This window comes from Primulina eburnea, chromosome 11, assembly GCF_022965805.1.
Source record: "Primulina eburnea isolate SZY01 chromosome 11, ASM2296580v1, whole genome shotgun sequence".
NCBI classification, from domain to species: Eukaryota; Viridiplantae; Streptophyta; class Magnoliopsida; order Lamiales; family Gesneriaceae; genus Primulina; species Primulina eburnea.
Genome location: NC_133111.1, coordinates 5680714 through 5703386, shown reverse-complemented (window position 1 = coordinate 5703386; position 22673 = coordinate 5680714). Strand labels below are relative to the sequence as shown.

The 22673-nt window shown below is 37.7% G+C and overlaps 1 protein-coding gene across 2 annotated transcripts; it reads left to right on the top strand.

The window, feature by feature from the left end:
- Positions 1-2040: 2040 nt before the first annotated feature.
- On the top strand, positions 2041-22429 carry LOC140804365 (uncharacterized). Of its 2 annotated transcripts, none has more exons than XM_073160337.1 (24): positions 2041-2879; positions 3574-4042; positions 4157-4242; positions 4409-4522; positions 4615-4803; positions 4987-5052; positions 13953-14003; positions 14213-14335; positions 14416-14532; positions 15086-15193; positions 15277-15364; positions 15806-15946; positions 17730-17906; positions 17990-18597; positions 19068-19215; positions 19304-19521; positions 19616-19790; positions 19940-20082; positions 20174-20351; positions 20433-20653; positions 21182-21371; positions 21476-21701; positions 21786-21941; positions 22037-22429. In XM_073160337.1, exons 1-24 carry the CDS (start codon positions 2166-2168, stop codon positions 22122-22124), a joined length of 4794 nt encoding a protein of 1597 aa, XP_073016438.1. In that variant the 5' UTR covers positions 2041-2165; the 3' UTR covers positions 22125-22429. The 2 variants fall into 2 exon arrangements, with proteins under 2 accessions (XP_073016438.1, XP_073016437.1); XM_073160336.1 differs by having other exon boundaries at positions 2042-2879; positions 19868-20082.
- Positions 22430-22673: the final 244 nt, after the last annotated feature.

Genomic DNA, 22673 nt, shown 5'->3' with positions numbered 1-22673 from the left:
AGGTTCAAATTTATTGAATCTTCTATTTGCATTGACTTCAACTAACTTGTAGTTTGAATGTACTCTCGTACCAATCCTGGGCGTCGGATCATACCATGAACATTTGAATAATATTATCCTCTTTATAGGTAAAGCTGGATATTCCACCTCGATGATTGAATGTACTCTCGTACCAATCTTGGGCTGTTGTGCGATTTAAAATATTTGAGTTGCACCATTACTATCAGCTATAACTTTTGGTATACCGACAAACGTTTGTTTTTACCTTTGGTTTATTCGGATGTTCGGTTTAAATTTTTTAAAATATAGGTTAGTTCGGTTCGATTTCAATTTTTAATATAAAACTACAGTTAACCTCACAAATTAAACTTTTATAAATAAAATTAATATCATTAAATTTTATAATAAAGTTTATAAAGATATAAATATGAATTTTTTTAATAAAATTTAGTAAAAAAATAGTACTATATTTAAAAATATTTTTTAATAAATAAAATTTAAATTTATTTAATCCGATTTTCATATTGCATTTTTTTTAAATTTAAACACATGATTATTTTTTAAAAAAATTCTAGAATTTCGGTTAATGGTGTTACTGACCGAAATAATCGGTTGTTTCGATTTGATTTGTTAGATTTTCATAGTAAAGTTCGATGGGTTTGGATTGTCGAAAAATAAGTTGGGTTAATTCGATTTTAGAAAATTCAGTTCGATTTTAAATGAACCTATTACTTTCTAAGACAAGATAGCGAGCCAGTCCTATGTACTTATGAATCCTGACTTCGCTGCTGGTTAAACTACTCAGAGTTACAAAAATGAATTATTGAATAAAGTTTTCCGTGCAAACAATCTATAAATTGTCAGAAGTTCACGATCACTACCTATAGTGTACAAATTTTCAGAAAGGACATTGATGTAAAAAAGTCAAGATTAATAGCTACTTATGTGAATCTGGCTAGACATCTCGTATGAATATTTGAAAAGAATTTACAGAAACTTTGTTGTCTCGAATGAACAAACTTGACGATGATTCAAGATGAAGCATCAAGCCTATTCAACATAATAAAGGATTTCAAAAAAGCATTTAATGGTATCGTATCGAGCGACCAAGCATTCGAGTTCAAATTAACGGCGCGCACCCGCGCAACACGAATGCGCATCCACACTAATTCTTCAGAATGCAGTTGTGTATTAATTCCACTGAAGGCAATTGTGTAATTAGTCCATCAAATACTCTGCAGTCACCTACCACTTTATCTGTCATTAAATTACATCGTACCTAACAATTTTTGTTCCGATGGCCATGCTATATCCATGCCATAAAAAGAAAAATGGTCAAAAACCTGGATTACTTCATGTGTATGGAGCTTATGGGGAGGTACTTGACAAACGTTGGCGAAATGAATTAAAAAGCCTTCTTGATCGGGGTTGGGATTATTGCTTATGCAGATGTTAGGTTAGTGAGGCTTATCTGTGAATATTTCTTTAGCCTTTGTATAGATATTTAGTGAAGTTTTGTGATCCATTTGTACTTGTAAGACAAAACTCGATGGCATGATGATGGTAGACGAACAAAGAAACTCGATTCAATTAAGGATTATTAACTTGTGCCAAGTTTCTTGATTGACAAGGAGATTGTTGAAGAAACAAAACTTGCAGGCTGGTTGCTTCAGCTTTGTTTTACTAAATCTTGATGAATTGACCATTTATTGGCCAAGTTCCATGTTTGGATCCACGAATCTTGTGAGACGGTCTTACGTTTCTTTTTTATCTGTGATATGTGTCAACCCTGCTGATATTCAGCATAAAAAGTAATACTTTTTCATAGATGACTCAAATAAGAGATTTGTCTCATAAAATACGACCTGTGAGACCGGCTCACACAAGTTTTTGACAAAGTAAATCAAAAGTGATAATTATACAAAAAGGAAACGTAGAAATGGAAAAACAATTTGGAGAAGGAAAGAGTAAAAAATTTATTTGAATTATGATTCACCCCTCGGGTTTTCCATCCGAAGTTGACATTTCTGTAATTTCACATACTCGATCCAGCTAACCGCCATCCCGTTGCCATTTAAATTCAAATTCGAAACACGAAGAATCGAAACCCCTTTTTCCCTTTCCCCAAAACGGAACTTTACCCATCAAACCAGAGCTCCACGAAAATGGAGTCGCGAAATCGGAAACCAAATGCAGCAGATTCTTCGCCATTGCGGAACCCTCCAACTTCAGTCTTCAAAGACTTGTCCAATTTCAGAACCCCCAAGAATCCACCGAGAATCCCTAAATTCCCGTCTACACCCTCCTCCCAGCAATCCAACTACTACACCGCTTCGAGGAACACCCCGTTATCCTCTTCCAGGCGCTGCTTTAAAACCTCGGCTTTGAAATCGAAGGCCGCACGTAAACTTAAGGCTGTTGAAGTTGAGCAGCTCAAGTCTGCTCGAAAGGTTCAAATGGAGAAAGAAAATTCACTTCGAACCTTCTCCAAATCACTAACCGTGTGGCTCAATTTTTTGTTTAAGAACCCTATATCTTGTGGATGTGATACGGCCAAGTTTACTGGAGAATTTGATGCTTCCATTTGCTGTCAAGTTGGTGTCACGAAGGACTCTCTGGTGAATAATGGGAAGAGGGAAATCGGGCCATCACATGAAGTGGGAGTTGATGGACCATGGCGAGGCCCGAAGAGGCAGAGATTGTTGTGGAGAGGTGGGGGGAGCGCAGATGGGGAAGGAGTTTCATATTCAATGCTATCTGGACTGAAGGATTCACTGCAGGAGATATGTAGTTTTGAGGATCTGAAGATTAGAATGAGGATGTATCTGAGTTTGGCTAGTTGCAAAGAGATCTCTGTCGCTATGTCTCAAGTAACAAAGGTTTGATTTTGCTTTTCCCAAAGTGATTGTTGATGTTCTTAAATGGTATTTTAATTTAATATGCGTTCTAAATTGTAGTTGGACAGAGTAACAAGTTTATTTTCTAAGAACTGTCATATAATGGAAGGTCTTTGTTAGTTTAAGGAAAGTTACACTCTGTGTAATGAGTGACCATAACACTTGGTTTTCATTGTTGAATTGTATATTTATAAATAGCTTTTATTTAAGAATAGTTTACTACTGAAGCTCCAATTTAGAACTGTCGATTCTTATATCTAGTTCAAAAATTTGTATTATTCTATACCTCAGCGATGCCGATAATATATTATAGATTTTATTTACATATGATATACATTACATGGTTATCATGCCATTTCTCTTTATGCTCAATCCGATAATATGTCATTGGATGTAATTATCTATCTGTGATGGCACTCAACGCATAATCTTCAGTGATGGAAGATGAAATATCCACAAAGAGTGCTGTGGTTTTTTGAGGTTTGGAATGAGAAACATTTGCATGTAGAGATCTTTCTGCACAAGTGTAAAATCAAATCCGCCAATTTTGATTCTTGATTTGAGCGAATTTTGGTTGAAGTTGTATTATGTTTTTTGCTCACTGTTTCATCTCAACGTCTTCCCCAGTCCCATAATGGCCGGCTATCTTACATTTTCCATCATTTATCCTTTTCAGATTATTGATGATGGAAGGTTAAAGATGAGGGCAAATTGTCCCATAGTAAGTGATGTAGGGATGAAGGAAAAAGCCATCAAAATTCTTATGTGTTATAACCCGGTATGGCTTCGGATAGGGTTATACGTTATATGGGGTGGAGACTCCTTGTTTCCAAGTGGTGATGTCAGTTCTGACCAAGAAATTGCATTTTTGAGAATGGTAGTTGAAAAGCAATTCTTCTCTCACACTGGTCTAGCAAAAACTTATGCTTATAACAAGCAGGTCGAGGGGTTATACAGGCCAGGATATTATGAAAAGTTAGGAAATATCATATTGAAGAGAATTTTGTTGCTTGCCATCATAGTTGATAGAGCCAAATCTCACACCAGCCTTCCCCTTAAATATGGTATTGATGGACTAGATGGTGGATCACCACTATTATTTTCCTCAAAATCCAATATTAAATCAAGCCGCCAATTAATTACCGGTAAGAGGCCGTATTTATGCCAGTACTTCTCTAATGTGGTAATTGTTGTTACTACTAGTTTGATGGCTGACCTTTTTCTCTTCGTCATTTTTGTTTTTTTGGCCTAAAAATTAGAATTCTTATCTTCTGATGTGATGCATGGGGAAGGAAATCTTCTAGCGCATCTTGTGATTGTTGGGTATAAACTATTGTATCAGCAAGTAAGCAACTTCACTGGTCATGTTTTTCTTATTTTGTACAAAATTTTATCTGATATTATCCGAACTTTTATTAGATTAAAATAAAATTACACTTTATTTTCTTCTTAAATAGATGCAATTTAGTTTTCACTAGCTTGACGTTGCAGTTATTTTCATCACGTTGCAGAGTCCTTTGGTTGAGTATGATTTCAAAATCACCGACTTATTTGAAGATCTCCGAGATGGGGTCCGACTCTGTAGAGCCATTGAGCTTCTAAAACACGATCCTTCAATTCTCATGGTTTGATGTATATTAAATTCATTATTTTCTTGGTTCATGTTTTTCAGCATATAATGAAGGTAACCGTGGATTTCTTACTTTTTGTTGAATAGAAAATGTTAGTTCCCTCCGATACTCCGAAGAAAAATCTGGTTAATTGTGGTGTTGCGCTAGAATATTTGAATCAGGCTGCGGTACCATTGCTTGATGAGGAAGGAATTGAGATAATTGGAGAGGATGTTGTTAATGGAGAGAAGGAGCTTACAATTTCCTTGTTATGGAACATGTTTGTTCACTTACAGGTAGGTTGCAATTTTTCTTAGATCCATACATTTCTTGTGTTTGGTGTCCTAATTTCATAAAAATATCATTAGAAATAATTGCAGGAAGTTTTTTTTTTCTGCACGTCATTGAAGGTTCAATTGCAATTAAGGTGATCTGCTGAATGCAGTAAGCAACTAATTTAACATGTGTGTTATCCACAGTTGCCTCTCTTAATCAACCGGAAGCTTTTACTAGAAGAAATTTCAAATATTCGAGGAGTTTTTATGGTATGCTTACTGCCTATTATTAGATAGAATGAAACATTACATATCTTTGTTGCACTATTTTGCTAAGCACAAGTGTATAATGTCAAGTTTTAGTACAAGGTTAAGCACAAATATCGTTCCCACTGACAGTACCATTTAATAATATATTAATTACTACAATTAAAATTGTACTTTATTTAGAAAATTTAATCGAGTGTTGATTGGTAATTATAGACTAAAATGTATTGAGGCATACAAGTGATTTAAAATCACTGAAAATAAAAATCTAGACGTGCGATTTCACTTGTTTTTCACTCTACTAAATTATAATTTAAATCTATTTCACTTGGTCTTCACTATAATTTACTACTCAAGAATTCTCAAATATTTCTACTCCTTTTCCCAAATGAAGCATATTAATTAATTATCTAATGTCGATTTCAATATCTGTATTAAAAATTAAACAGTAAATGATTTCAATAGCATAGTAGTTCTTTTAATGTGTTCGATGGAGTTATAGTAAATTATAATTGAAATCTATATTCCTAAATTCGATTCGTTTACTACTCAAGAATTCTCAAATATTTCTATTCCTTTTCCCGAGTGAAGCATAATAATTAATTATAGAATGTCAATTTCAATATCCCTATTCAAAATCCAACAATAGATGATTTCAATAGCATAGTAATTCTTTTAATGGGTTAGATGGAGTTATAGGCCTTCCGAACTCTATAAAAACCAACGATATATTTTCCTATGGTCCTATTCAAATCCTCTCTCCCGCGTGATAAATCTCAAATAAATATGACACTACAATTAGTGATCAAGTAATTCGACAAAATCTTGAAAATATAAATAAACCAAGAAGAAATTCGCATACGTAAATCAACAATTCATAAATATATATTAGACAATGTGGAAAAATAATTCAGGAATAATTTCTTCCTTCAATTGATGAATAGGTCAGTACAAGGTTACATAAATAGGGATTTACAGAATATACTAGAATCACAAGAAAAAGGAAACTAACTAACTAATCCCTAAAAATCTGCATATTGACAACTAACCAAATCCCTTAATCAAGGGAATTGGTTTTACCCTAATTTACATCCCACTTCGACACTCCCCCTCAAGCTGAGGAATAGATGTCTTTCATTCCCAGCTTGGATATGAGCCCATGAAAGTTTGGACTGCTTAGTCCCTTAGTCAGAACATCAGCCAACTAGCACCCGGTTGGAACATAGGACATACACACTAGTTTTCTCTCCAATTTCTCTTTGATGAAGTGTCTGACAATCTCAATATGCTTTGTCCTATCGTGTTGTATAGGATTATGTGCAATGTTGATTGTGGACTTGTTCTCGCTGTAGAGTTTCATGGGATCTTCTACCTTGACCCGTAGATCATCCAAAATAATCTTTAGCCATAGTAGTTCGCATAGCCCTTGAGCAATCGCCCTGAATTCTGCTTCGGCTGAGGACCTGGCCACCACATTCTGCTTCTTGCTCCTCCATGTTACTAGGTTGCCACCTAGAAACGTACAATACCCCGAAGTAGACCTTCTATCTACGAGGGATCCTGCATAGTCAGCGTCGGTGTAGGCTTCTACAGTAAGCCTCTCGTTCTTTTTGAACAGAATCCCTTTCCCTGGGTTCCCTTTCAAATAATGAAGTACCCTATTTGCAGCTTGAAGATGTGACTCTCTTGGATCATGCATGAATTGGCTAATCACACTGACTGAGTAGGCTATATCTGGCCGAGTGTGAGCTAGGTATATGAGTCTACCAACTAACCTCTGGTACATCCTCTTATCAACTGCTGGTTCCTCTTTATCTTCTCCCAATTTGTGATTCGGATCCATTGGAGTAGAGGCCGGTTTACACCCAGCCTTTCATGTCTTGGTAAGTAGGTCTGTAATGTATTTTTGTTGAGAGATGAAGCCACCTCAATGCCGAGAAAGTACTTCAACTTGCCCAGTTCTTTTATCTCAAACTCCTTTCCCAATCTTCTCTTAAATTCGAGCTTTTCTTCTTCATCATTCCCGGTTACTATGATGTCGTCGACATAGACTAGAAGAGCCGTTACTCCCCCTGCAGAGGAGTGTTTAATGAAGAGGGTGTGATCACCTTTGCTTTGTTTGTATCCAGACTTCTTCATAAAGTTTGCAAACCTACCGAACCATGCCCTTGGAGATTGTTTTAACCCATAAAGAGCCTTCTTTAATTTGCACACCTTATATTGCTTGGTTCTCCATCAAAACCCGGTGGGATGTGCATGTAGATTTCTTCATCTAAGTCACCATGGAGGAAAGCATTCTTTTTTTTTGATAGGAAACATATAATTTATTGGATTAGAATAGTTCATTACAAAGCAAGCGAAAGAGTTTTCCGCCAAAATAAAGATAGTGCGTCTGAAAAATCAAAACGTTACAAAATTCCAATCCCTAACTACATCCGAAATAGCTAAATGACCTAGTTCTTTGAAATTTCTAATTGACTGTGCCACCCTGTATTTCAGCAATTCCCACACTTTGTCCTCTGAGTTTGACGAGTCATTGAAAATTCTGTTGTTTCTCTCGAGCCATATGCTCCAAAAAGTGTAATGGACAACCGTATACCAGAAAGTATTAACGATAGCACCCCTGCGAAATCCCGGATGTATGATAAACATGTCTTTGGCCCTCTTCGGAAAAATCCAAACTAATCTCAGCTCTTGTAGGACCTTAATCCAAATGCTTCTTGAGAAAGAACAATGCACCAGTAGATGATCTTGATCCTCTTCGTGATTGTGACATAAGCAGCACCACTGAGGCCGTAAAGCACATGATGGCCATCTTCTTTGCACTGAATCAGAGGTCTGTAGCTTTCCCAGAGCGACAATCCACGAGAATATTTGAATCTTTTGTGGGATAGGAACTTTCCAAATATGGCGAGATGGGTTAAAGACAGGAAATGTATGGAAAGGAAAGAATGACTCGTAAAAAGAACTGACGGAGAACAGACCCGAAGAATCACCCAACCACAGCCTCCTATCCTCCGAACCCAGCTCGATAGTAACCGAGTGAATGACACCCAATAAATTTTCAAACTCCCCCACCTCTCTGTCATTAAGGTGTCTCCTAAAGCGCACGTCCCAACGAAAATTGCGAGTGTCACCCGACTCGACAACCTCAAAAAAATTACAGATTGGCTTATTGATAACGGTGCAAATCGAAAACAAAGAAGGGTCACGAAATTTGAAACAAGGTCCCTCTCCCACCCAAACATCCTCCCAAAACCTAATGAAATTACCCCCTCTCACCACCAACCCACTCAACAGATGAATTGCCGGGAAAGAACGAGAAATAAATTTCCAAGGGCTATGAGAAGTCGTGTTCCTGGCCAATCCCAAATCCCATCCGTTCTTTTGAAGGCCATAAATGCTTTTAATAACGTTCTTCCACAACTGCTCCTTTTCCTCAAATCCTCGCCACCACCATTTCCCCAGCAACGCTTTGTTTCTCAAACCAATCTTCCCCAATCCAAGCCCACCCCTATCCTTTGGTCTGCAAACCATTTCCCAACCCACAACGTGACAACTCTTGTCCCTCTCCGGTCCATCCCACAAGAAATCTCTCATAAGTTTTTCCATTATTTTAGATACTTTTGTTGGCACTCGAAACAGGGACATGTAATAAGAAGGCATTGCGCCTAGCACAGCTTTTATCATGGTCAGCCGTCCACCTCTTGATAAGTACGATTTCTTCCAGCTTGATAGTTTTCTTGACATCTTAGTGATGACGGGTTCCCAAAAATTTAGAGACATCGGTTTCCCTCCCAAAGGTAACCCAAGATACTTAATCGGCCAGTCATCTTTTTTGCACCCAATCCTCTCGGCCAAACAAAGCACTTCCTCTTCCTCACAACTAATCCCCAACACCACGCTCTTGTGAAAGTTGATCTTTAATCCCGATTTCAGCCCAAATAGACTGATTATTTCCACTATCTTCCTGACATGTTCTTCCGTTTGTACTAAAAACAATGTATCATCAGCAAATTGAATATGCGAGACTTCCACATTACCCCTGCCAACCACCAAACCTCTTACCTCATTCAAAATCTTAGCCTTATCAACCATCCTTCCCAAAGCATCAATGACCAAGTTGAAGAGAAAAGGGGACAAAGGATCTCCTTGACGAAGTCCTCGTTCCCCTCTAAATTTCCCCCTTGGCTTTCCGTTAATAAAAATCGAGAACGATATGTTTGACACGCACCCTCTAATCCACCTTCTCCATCTTGCTCCGAATCTTTTTTTCTCGAAGACCAAATCAAGAAATCTCAAATCAACATTGTCGTACGCCTTTTCCAAATCAACCTTAAACACCCACCCTTTTTTTTCTTCTTACGGTATTCTTCGACCACTTCATTAACAACTAGGCAACAATCCATTATCTGTCTACCTTTGATAAAAGCACAGTAGTAGGGATTGCAATGGTGTTTAAACTGACAATGAATTTTTTGTGGGCTGGCGATAGGTTTTTAAGGGAAACATAGTGAGATAATGGGTATAGTGGTCGTTTAGTGCATTCCCAAGTATCTTTTCTGATGGCAATAGGAAGGTCTAGGTCATTTGTTGGGCCAATGGTTGGTGTTTCAATCTGTTGAATACGAGAAGGGTGTTCGGGACTTACCGTGGTCTCATTTCTGGAGTCTGGATTGGAAGCTTGGACTTGAGTCTGTTCCAGGGCAGTCTTCCTCTTTGAGTACACCTGAGAGAACCTAGGAAACTTGTGGGAAGATGACACATTTGTGGGGTTAGAAGGCTCGGACTCAGTAGGAGTAGGATAAGGCTCGGTTGGTAGAGGAGGGAGATCAAGAGTGTGGATCGGTTCAAAGCATTCCCAAGGACTATCTTCTAGTGGACTCTCCCCCTGAAGAGAGGACTTGGAGAAGAATGATTTATTTTCACTGAAGGTAACATCTATAGAGATGTACGATTTTCTGGAAGAAGGATTATAGCACTTATACCCCTTTTGAGTGGTTGAGTAACCGAGGAACATACATTTGATGGCTCGGGGATCCAACTTATCTCTTTGGGTGTTATGGACATGAACAAAGGCAGTGCACCCAAATACCCTAGGGGTGAGGTTGTTTGAGGTTCTAAAGTGAGGATAGAAGCTGTTAAGGCACTCCACTGGACTCTTGTTGTCGAGTACCCGTGAAGAAAGTCTATTAATCATGTGTATGGCTGTAAGGACAGCTTCTCCCCAATAGGTTTTAGGAACGTTTCCATGAAGAAGTAGGGCTCGGTTAGTGTTTAACAAGTGTCCATTTTTTCTTTCAGCCACCCCATTTTGTTGAGGTGTTTGAACACACGATGAGTCATGGATAATGCCATGTGACAGGAAATAGGGTGATAGGAATTGGTTGAAGTAATCTGTGGCATTGTCTGTCCTAAACCCTTTTATTTTTACTCCAAATTGATTTTGAATCATCGCATGGAAATTTGGTATAATAGTGCTAACTTCAGATTTATGTTTAAGGAGAAATATCCATGTGACACGAGTGCAATCATCAATCAAAGAGACAAACCAACGGGCCCCAGAAATGTTAGGTATCCGAGAGGGACCCCATACTTCACTATGAATTAAATGGAAAGGAGAATAACTTCTTTTATTACTGATAGGAAAAGATACTCGAGTATGTTTTGCCAATTCACATGTGTCACAATGAAATTCCGAAATATCTAATCCTTGGAATAAATAAGGAAACATAACTTTTAGAGTCCTAAAGGAAGGATGACCAAGGCGCAAATGGTGTAGCCAAATGGTATTTTTATTGGATGAACTAAACAAGGACAAATTGCTCCTGGCTTGTGGTGAAGACTCAAGGTAGTAAAGGCCCCCCCTTTCCTTAGCAAGTCCAATCTTCCTCCCCGAAGCTAGGTCCTGAAAAACACCATAGGAAGGGAAAAACGTCACATGGCATTTAAGATCAAGAGTGAGTTTATGGATGGAGACAAGGCTGCTGGACAGTTTTGGCACATGAAGTACATTTTTTAGGCTAAGCATAGGGGAGATATGTATATCTCCAAAGCCTGCCACTGTAGCCACAGAGCCGTTGGCCACTACAATTTTCCTGTTACTTGGGCATGGTGTATAAGAGTGAAAAGCCTGAGATATGGGTGTCATATGGTCAGTAGCACCAGAGTCTATTATCCAAGAGTTGGCAATTAGGGTTCCTAAGGCATTTACAGAAAAAGAGAATGAATCATTACCTGAGAGGGCTAGAGAACATGTACCAGAGGGCTTCTCTAGGGACCCCAGCAAGTTTTTTAGCTTCTCAATCTCCTCTCGGTTAAGCCCCTCTGCTGCTGAGTTTTCATCCCTGGTTTGATCCTCAGCCATGTGCGCTTGAGGTCTCGGCTTTCCTACTCGGGCTCCCCATTCTTTGCTTGGTGGTTTGCCATGTAGCTTCCAACAATTTTCCCTTGTGTGTCTTGGTTTCTTGCAATGAGTACACCATAGGTTGTCTTTGTTCCCCTTCCACTGATTTTCTCTGCTTGGATATGGTCTTTGCATATCAGCCGCCTTATTTGTCTCTAGGACCTCTCCTTTTGTTGCAAGTGCTGATCCATCCATGTGCTGTGGCTCAAGCATGATACCCCTGCGACTTTCTTCTGAGCGAATCAGTGAGATCGTCTCTTCTAGGGACGGTGTGTCCTCTCGGCCAAGGACCTGAATTCTTACTTGATCAAATTCAGGGTTTAATCCGGCCAAAAAATCATATATTCGGTCTCTCTCAATAAAGTTCTTCAATAGTACAGACTACAGCATCCTCCGGGCATTTCATCTCAAAGACTCGGTAATAGTCAAGTTCTTGCAATAGGTTTTGCAGCAGAGAAGCATACTCAATGACAGATTTGGTACCTTGTTTGAGGGCTGCAGTTTTAGTCTTTATCTCATACACCTGAGCAGCATCCTTGACCTTTGAGTAGGTGCGGCGGATATAGTCCCAAGTTTCCTTCGCTGTGGAGAAGAACATACATGTGTCACTGATCATGGGATCCATATAGTCCCATAACCAGGACATGATCAATGAGTCCTCTTCATCCCAAGCGTCAAACTTTGGATCCTCCCTCGGTGGTCCCGTTCCAATAAGATGGCTGATTCTTCCTTTGCCTTTGAGATATGTACGAATGAATTGGGACCACTTGAGATAATTTTTCCCGTTGAGTCGATTGGAGGCCCGAATATTCTGCAGGTCACCGGTCTTTTGGACAACAGTGGTATCATCAGGGAGAGACGGACTGCTGGAGATGGTAGTTTCAGAGATTGACATGGTGAAGGATAGGGAAATAGAAAAGAAAAAGACAGCAATGAAGGCTCGAAAAAACTGGACAGCAATGAAGGCTGGAATGTGCGGAACGAACCCAGAATAATGTCCTAGGGCTCTGATACCATGTGGAAAAATAATTCAGGAATAATTTCTTCCTTCAATTTATGAATAGGTCAGTACAAGGTTACATAAATAGAGATTTACAGAATATACTAGAATCACAAGAAAAAAGAAACTAACTAACTAATCCTTAAAAATCTGCATATTGACAACCATAGTTGTGAAAAGCGCTCGCCTCGCTCGCTTAAGCGCGAGGCGACGCGAGGCGGCCTACTTGCGCTTCGGATTGTCCCGAAGCGCAGCAGGTTAATGAAGCCCACGCTTTAGTGCGCTTCGCCTGGATTTCTGAGCGATATCGCTAGGCGCTTCAGCCCATATGTGTTATTTTAGTTCTTTCCAAGCCCAAGTCCAGCTCCAAATGAAAGCCCAGCCCATGTATATTAAAATATTTGTCGTTTAGTGCTTCTGCCTCTGCCAAGTCTACTGCCTTTGCATTTGTGCGTGAATCTCTTCTGCCTCTGCCTTGTCGCCACTGCTCCGCCGCCGCCGCCGCCGCCGCCGACCCTGCCGCCACTTCTCATTTGCTACCCAATTAGTAAACCACTAAACCCTAATTTTAGGATTTTTTTTGTTTAAAATTACAAATTGTGTTTTTTATTTTTAATAATATAATAGATGAATTATTTTTTATATTTCAGAATTTAAACATGTTAAACATGTCAAACACACCAATTGATTTTTTTGATAATATTTTGTTTATTGTGGCGTGACGTAGATTTGAAAGATGAAGATGACGATTATAATGACATTTGATATTTCATGTATCACATTTTCAAAGACTTTTTATTTTATTTTGAATTTTTGGATGATAATTTGTTTGTTGCGCTTTTTTCCGTAAAGCGTGCGCTTCGCTTTGCGCTTTGCGCTTGAAGCCCCAAGACACTTGAGCGCTTTTTTGCGCCTCGCGCTTTTGACAACTATGTTGACAACTAACCAAATCCCTTAATTAAGGGAATTGGTTTTACCCTAATTTACATCCCACTTCGACAGACAATGCTACGTCGTCCTCTAGATCAAATAAATTAGTTCATGGAGGAAAAACGATATAAGTTCCTAGAGCCCATGAAAAAGGCCGTAAAGGTCTGCCCCGCGCAAACTTCTGTGCGACCACTTGCACGGTTCTATTTTTTTGCGTGTCTCCTGGGTTCGCGGGTTCGTCATCTTGTGCGCAGCCGCATGCTAGCTTCTATTTTGGGCTGCGGGCTTCCGCACAGCTGCGCTTCTGCTTCTGTCCTGGACTTCCTCGTTGGTTGCAAGTTATGCGCTCATGCTTGATTCCTACAAACGACTTAAACAACTACCAATCACGTAAATACGCTTGATATTAGCAAACTTTCATGCCATTCCCATTGGTAATTTACGTGCAAAACTTGCACTTATCAATCTTCTTTGTTACTTATAATTTATTTTAGATTTTTTCTACTTTTCATCTATATAATTGAAAATAAGTAATTTGTTGGTAACTTTTTCTATGCCATTTTATAGGAAAATTCAAGCACCCGGACACTCTTGGACTTGCTCCTTACTTGGATTCAGGTGTTTGGTTTTATATGATTTGATACTCTTTATGGATTGATTGTCATCTTCTAAACATCCAATTTAAGTGTTGTCATCAACAAATTAAAGAGAAAATTGATTTAAAATTATTCACGGGAATAGATTACACAACAGTTCTGTATAGGTTTTATTTGACAGCGATTTAATTTGTTAAAGTTACATAAAAAGTTGTTTTTTCCCGCTTACAGGCAATTTGTGAAACTTATGGGTTGAAAGTAGAAAATCAATCTTCCTTGTTGGACGGAAAGGCAATGTGGTGCTTGCTTGATTTTTACTTTCGCAAACAACATAGTCGTTCGTGTTCCTCTAAGGTGGTCATTTTTACCACTGATCCAAGTTTCTTTGCACAAATATTGCATTAATTTATTCGTCTTCTGTTGCGGTCTTACAGGACATTGATGGAACCAAAGTAGAAGTTTCGATTATGTCAGAAATTGAATATACAGATGCGGTGCACAACTTCATACTTTCTCAAAAATTAACATCCTTGCTTGGAAACTTTCCCGAGGTAATATTAAGTTATTAACCATGAGTTAAATGTCACTTTTTTTTTGCTTATTGTCACATCTTGTGCTCAACACCGTGGCACATTAATGTCTACAAATGCAAACTTGAATTCATAGAAATAAAGCCTTGTAACGTTGCATCAAAATAATTAGAAATTTGATGTCATGTACAAGGTCGAGAAGGAATATTTTGAGAGTTCAACAAATAGTTCAAATTATCCACCAACGAATAGAACTACCCCTGATTAGTTGGCATTGGACAATTAAAAGATTTATATGAACAGGATATTAGGATTTGTCTTAAATTCGAGACAATATATGGTTTCTGTATGACATCAAAATCCAGAAAGTAGGTTGCAAGAATAATGCTAAAAAACAGAGAAAGCGACAAGGTTAAGAGGGATACAAGGGATGAAAAATTTCATAACCAGTGTCTGGCTGGTTGGGCACCCAGTCTATTAGTTCTTCTAGTACTTTCACTGTTGTATACAGTTTCTTTTTGCAGCTTTTCATTTAATTTGAGGTATGAATGGGACATAGTACTGCTGGATGCAGGTTTTACAAGTCAGTGACTTACTCGAACATAATGGTGCATGTAATGGACAAAGCGTAATTATCCTCTTGGTGTTTCTCTCAGTTCAATTTCTTGTAAAAAGAAACATGGTATTGTTCTAAACACGTTATTTTGCAGAGAGTTGTCACTTGACTTTTGGAAATGATTTTGCATTTTGGTTTTTTCATTTTAGGATGACATTAATTTGCATAAGTTGCTGGGCGTCCAGCATCAAAGTCCAAATGACAGATGCATAAGTACAGAGTGGAACAATGGACAAGGTGCATTTTAGTCCTGTATCTATTGGAATGCTGCAGTTATTCTCAGCATATCTTGTTTTTTCAAATAATATGAACTGGAAAGTGCCATCTTGTCCAATAATATGGTGCTAAGATATTGGATTATCGTATCTCTTGTAAAGGTCCAATGCACATTGGAAAATTAGGTTCAGTTTGTGATCTTTAGAATACAAGTAATATTCATGTACTTCATTACACAAGTGATGGATTCATCCTTTTGTAATACATGTCAAATTTTCGAATGGTGACTTTGTACCCCTATTGTTTCTTTATATAAATATAATAAGAGGTAGGAATTCTACTTTTGATGTGGAAATGTGCCTGTTTTATTGATGTGTAATTCAGCTTTTCAGCTTTCTTCGTAATCTAATAAAAGTTTTTATGTTCGTTTATTGCCTCCTTTTGCTATCATAATTAACCCAGATGGAGCGAAAGATTTTAAGGCAATAATGGCATGGTGGCAAGAGATGGCTCAACAGAATGGCAAGTGCAATCTAAAGCCAGCTTCTTTTTCTACACAATGCTTCTTTGCTGGCAGAAAGAGCATGAACAGAGTTCAAAAAGGTAAATGTTGCACGTGACAAAAACCTCTACATTTGCTGCAAATTTGACTGACTGGGTATTTTTAAATACATTGTTTATAATATTTTACCTTATTTGGGTGACTTGGCTTTTGATCTGGCTCGAACATTTTTGTATTTAAATATTTTAGAAATTCGCAATCAAAAATTTCAGGTTCATCGCAAAATTTGTTGTAATGCCAAACTCTATTTGATCTTCTATTCAATTTATAAAATGTTTTTTTAATAAACAAATAATTTTCAAGTTAATTAGTGTCACGCCCCGAAACTCGGGATTGACACCGGCGTTGTTTAACAATCACGCAATCGAAACAACAAGCCTTTGTAGCACAGTATAAACCAAACCAGTTTATAATTCATTACTTAAACGTAACAACTGTCTTTATGATAACGAAATCCAAACGAAATAGTGATCAATGCGGAAGCGTCTTACAATTCATTAAATCATAAAATTCGAAATAAAATCTATTACTAATCTCGTGAATCACCAGACCCAAAATTGTTCAGACTCTTCATCCTCAACCTGTTTTTCGGACTTATTTGGGAGGAGAGAGTAAGGGGGATGAATATTTTAGGAAATACTCAGCAAGTGGGGATATCGAACACAACATAACAATTTTACAACATTTTCAAAAATAACAAATAAATACATCATGCTTTTCATAATCGTAACATCATACTCATATCATAACAGCACTGCGATTTTTCACCTTTTACGGTTTACTGACGTCGGTCCCTAAGTTTTAATCCTCTAAAGGGACGAGGCCATAAAACGGTTCTATCCACCGTTAAGGGCCATATGTTGGAATTCCACCCGTTTTCAGGGAGTCCTCACAGTGCCAAACATAACGTACCAAAATTTCATAAAATCGTATAGACGGGAGACGGTGATCGACCGAATCTTTAAAACCAAAAACCGAAATTCATATGCATAAAATCGAAATTTAAATTTTAAAAACAAGCCACTTACAGAATTTTTGGATCACTTCTTGTTCTTCGATCGGGCAGCACTTCGGCTTGAATTCTTGGACGACTTTGGGACGATTTTGAGCAGAATTTTGGCTAGGGGAGTTGCTGGAATTTCGAAAATTGCAGCTAGGGGATTTTCGAAATTGTGGGGTGGGGAATGACTAGGGTTGATGCACTATTTATAGGGGAGGAGGGTGGAGCTAAATTTGGCACTAAAATCATACCAAAATTCATGTCAAACCTCCTAATATTTGACTCCAAAATCCTTGCCATATTTCGAAAATTCAGCTACCTAAGTGGTGAGATTATTCCTTGACCTCAATATCCTTCATAAATTCGAAAATATGGTGGCTAGGGTATGGAATTTTTGTGCACAAGTTTGATGATTTTCTTCCACTTCTACTTGTAAGTTACCATGCATCCATGCATCACAATATCTAGGCATATATTCTAGTATAATTTCGAAAAAAATATCATGCATAGTTCTTTAGATCTTCTAGGATATCTCAATCTTGCAATATCTTCTCCCAAAAATTCGAAAACATGCATGCCTTGGTGTATTATTCTTGACTTGGCAAAACTATTTCCAACAATTAATTTCCCAAGGTGCATATCTTATTATTATAATTTTGTACAACAAATCAAATCCTACAAGTTTCCTTACAATGATATGGGAAGAAAAATCGGTTCTTACAATTAACCTGTCCAGAACCTTTGTCAATTCCACGGTACTTTAAATCTGATTTTTCTCGAGTCATTATGCTTATCTTGATTACCAGCTTTATGTTCTATTTCAGACAATGCTGCCACAATAATACAGGCTCATTTTAGACGATTTGTTGCACGTCAAAATTATTTGAGAATAATGGAAGCAGCTCTTCTCTTGCAAAGTGCTGCATTGGCTTTGTTGTGTTTGAAGAAAAATATATCCGTGATGGAGCTTCGAGCGAGGAGTGAACGATTATCATTATCTAGTGTGTATTTCTTCTGATTGATCATAGCCTATGCATTGAATTTTTATTCTTTTATCCCTGTCTTATGTTTAACTACCATACAGCTAGGAGAGAGCATCTCCGAAAGTTTGGAGCACGCGTCGTCTCAATGGATGAGAGGAATTACTTCAACTTGAATAAGTTTGTGGCTGCTATTCAACATGCCATGGGAAACTGGAACACTCAGAGTGATTATGCTGAAAATACATCCTGTAAGCAAAGTTATGCTACAAATCTCATCGATGCTGCTACTGTTATCCAAAGTCACATTCGTGGATACACTGTGAGGTCTAGGTTTGTTCAAATTGTTGCTCAGAAAGGGGAATCTTCTGTTCTTTCCAAAAATATGATGAATAGTTTGCATACCAAAGCAGCAACAACAATTCAGGATGCTTGGAGAAAATTCTTATTTTGCAAAAAAAATCAAATTGAGCGGTATGCTGCAATTAAAATTCAGAGTTATTACCGTGGTTGGTTGATGAGAAAGTATTTTGCATACCAGAAGCAAGGAGTAATAACAATTCAAAGGAGTTTCCGATTTTTCAGATTTAGGCGGCACTTCCATGTCCAAAGGAAGGAAAATGCTTCTGCAATTATCCTTCAATCTTATGCCCGTGGATGGATGGCTCGTAGAAAAGCTAATAGAGAAAAGAATATAATTATTAGGATGCAGGTAAGTGGTTCTCTAATTGTTGGGGTATCTTTTGAGTGGTTTTTGTCATCTCTTTCTTGTTGCATTAGCTCGTTGATAATTCAAATAAAATACATATTACTGAACATAATATTCTTCAGCCTTTAAGGCTATCACAAAGAATTAACAAGTTTTTGAACTGGGGTTTGCTTCTTTATTTTCTGAGACTTTCTCGCCAGACAGTGTCACTTGGGTTCATATTTCTGGATTGCTAGCTAACAGAGTCAATTCCACATATGTTTTTTGAAGTAGGAAACAGAGAAGTGAAATGCTCTGCCTTCGTATTTTACATGATCTTATGATGAATATATTAATCAAATTTGCCATCTTTGCAGAAAATGCCAAGTTGGGTAACTTGCAAACATTAGTAACTAGCCAAAAGTCGTATAACTAGGTTTGTGACTAATAGTTTAAATTCATTGTTTCTTGACTATAAACATGGTTGTGTATAGCAAAAGAAGCTCCTAGAGGATGCTAGTAGGAGAATCCAAAGTGCTTTTGTGTGCATGAAACTTCGTAAGGCATTCCTTGCTCAAAAGAATGCTGCCATAGACATCCAACAATTTGTCAGAGGAGAGGTCTGCAGGAAAAGGCTTCTTGGTAAGTCATCCTTTTGTGAAGTCTATCTTTTCTGATTGTTTTTGTTTGTATATCTACTTATCTTCATTGCATTACATATCCAATACAGGAGCGTCCTGCAGCTATCAAGTTGCATCAAAGCATATCATTTATGGTTTTGAAATCAAAATGTTTCTTCAATCAGTTAAGAAGGTTCAAAGATGGTGGAGGGATTTTCTGAGAACCAAGCAGATGACAAAGTCAGCCATTGTGATACAGTCACATTTTCGAGCATGTACTGCCAAGCAAATGGCCGAGAGAGAGAAAAAACAGGTGGTTGTAATTCAAGTAAGTTGAAAATTAAGTTCCTGGATTACTTGGTTTCCTGCCATTAAACATGGTGGCATCTGTAAAAATGTTATTTTATTAACATGTGGATCAGAGATACAGTCGTCGGTGGTTGCAAAGAAAAAAGTTGTTCCAAAATATGGCCGCTAGGAGTATCCAACGTGCTTTCCGTTGCATGAAACTTCGTAAGGCATTCATTACTCGGAAGCATGCAGCTACAGAAATTCAGCGATTTGTCAGGGGAGAGAATAGTAGGAAAAGGCTTCTTGGTATCTCATCTCTTCGTGAAGTCCAACTATTTTGCAGACTATTCCTGTTGCCAATTCTATTCACCTTTCATGTACAGGAATGTCCTGCTATCTGAACACGTCAGGGTATATCTTCCATGGTCTTGAATTCAAAATATTTCTTTTATCAGTTGTGAAGTTGCAAAGATGGTGGAGGGTTTTTCTGGAAGCCAAGCGACAAACAGAGTCGGCTATTGTTATCCAATCACATTTTCGAGGATGGACGGCAAAGAAAATGGCGAAGACACAGAAGAAACATGTGGTTGTCATTCAAGTGAGTAAAGTCATATTCCTCGATGATTTGGTTTCTGAGTTCTGACATTGCACATGGTGGTAACAATAAAATATTCGTTGATATGGATCAGAGCTACTGTCGTGGGTGGTTACTGAGAAAGAAGTTGTTAATCCTTCATGATGCTGCCAAGAGGATCCAAGGTGCTTTCCTTTGCATGAGAATTCACAAGACATACATTGCTCAAAAGCACGCAGCTGTAGATTTACAACGATTTGTGAGGGGCGAGAATGATAGGAAAAGGCTTTTTGGTAAGTTATGCTTTAGTGAATTTTATTTTGTGGGATTATTATTGTTTCTATTTTACTTACCTTGAATGTACCCTACTTCAGGAGCACTCTGTTGTGATCATAGTGCATTCAAGAATGTCTTCCTCCCCTGTCTTAACTTCACAATATTTCTGCAATCTATCAAGAAGTTGCAAAGATGCTGGCGGGAAATTCTGAGAGCGAAGAAGGAAACCAATTCAGCAGTTATAATCCAATCACATTTTCGAGGATGGATGGCCAGGGAAATGGTTAAGAAAGAGAAGCAGCGTGTGGTTTTGATTCAAGTGAGTCCGTTTCATAGTACATGATCACGTTTTTTTTTAATGCCTTGTGACAAGGAATAAATGAACCTTATGATCTCAAGCTTTCACTTTGTTGATTGTTATTTGGCGTTGATATAGGCATCTTGATTATGTGTGTTTCAAGTTATGATTCTGGCCAGCTCCATTGTTAGCATAAGAACAGATATGTTGCAAAGAACTACAACAGATGTCTTTAATGAAGTTGACCTCTCATAAAGATAGTTCTTTTCTCCTGCTTTGGATTTGAGGAGGAATAAATTTTGATTACTTGTCAGCCTCATTTTTAATGCCTTTGCATTAATTTTCAAGTTACTGACTGCTGCTCCGTTTGAGGAACTCTGGAGTAATAAATTCATTGTTTTCTAGCCACTAAACGAGGCACTTTTCTTGATTTTAGATTCAAATTTGTTTTAGTATGTGTGGAATTACTTGTTAGGAATACGCTAAGGATTCAGGCCAATTTTGTCATCCTTGATTCCTTTATATTATCTTACTTTTTCAATGTGGCAGTCATACTGGAAAGGTTACCTTGTACGGAAAAATGCAAAAGGGCATTTACAAGACTTGCGCTTCAGAATGCAAAAATCTGCTTCAAATATTGATGATAGCATGCGTCTGATAAACAGACTTGTGGCAGCACTTTCAGAACTACTTAAAATAAGAAGTGTAAGCGGCATTCTGCATACCTGTGCAACTCTAGGTGAGCACTCATTAGCAGAAATTTGTCACTAATATTTACAAGCTCATACTAGATTTTCATGTAGACTAATGACAGGAAACTATTCTAATTGTTATATTTTACAGATGTGGCAACAAAACATTCCCAGAGATGTTGTGAGGTGCTTGTGGCTGCAGGAGCTATTGGCACTATACTGAAGCTAATCCGTTCCATCAGTAGAAGCATACCAGATCAAGAAGTACTAAAGCATGCTCTTTCAACTCTCAGAAATCTTGCCCATTATCCACATCTCACTGAGATATTGATTGAGAGTCACGGATGTGTAGAAGTAGTCTTTTGGGAGTTCTTGAGGTTTGCCCCATTTTTATGACTTAAGCTTACCAGTTCATTCCTCACATTAGAGTTATGTCATTCTTTTGTTTTTTGACTCACCAGAAACAAAGAAGAGGGATATTTCATTGCATCTGAACTCTTGAAAAGAATATGTTGTAGTGAAAAAGGTTTAAATGCTATGCGCAATCTACCAGCTCATTTAAAAAGGTTGAACAACCTTGCAGAAGTACTGGCAAGAAAGGCAGGAAATGATAAGGGGTTAGAAGTCATTTATCTGTTACTATCTTCTTTGTAAAAATTGTACTTACCTTCTGTACTGGTTCAAGAATTGTACAAATGTTGTATCGATGCAGGTATTTGCCTCACTCAGTGGCAAGAGAACGTGTAGAGAAGAGATTAAAGGAGGCTATCATGCTCCTGGAACTCATTAAAAATTCCTAAGGGAAGGTAAGAGCAGATTTTTCCTTTTCGTTTTAGTGGCATCTCTTCAAGGTAGCATGAGAAATATTAGAAAGCAAGTTGACTGTTGTGATCACACTTGCTATTGGAACTATAGAATTCATACAGTTGGGAGGATTTCGTTTGAGTTGATGCTTAACTTGTCATGTCTAGATTAACAAGTTGTGATTTTTGATATGCTATAGATGTATATTATATGGTTGTTCGATCAATCAATAACGTGTATCCTTTAACCATTGTGTTGAAGTTTTTTTAGCAGCATGAGGAATGTGATTTTTCTTTTGATATATGATGTAGATTGGTTTCTTTTTGGTGGCTAAAATAACAGAAACAAAACATTGGATGTCCAAAGAACTTTTGAAAGGGAAATGCAATTGAGTGTCCGTTTGGTTGCAATATTATATATATGTTTTTAAATCATTTACTGAAGAGATGACTATTGTCTATTAATAATTTAATAAAAAGATGTTTGTTCAGAAATCTTTTTTTTTTTTAAAAAAAGAAAGAATGGAAAGAAAAGTGAGTTCAGAA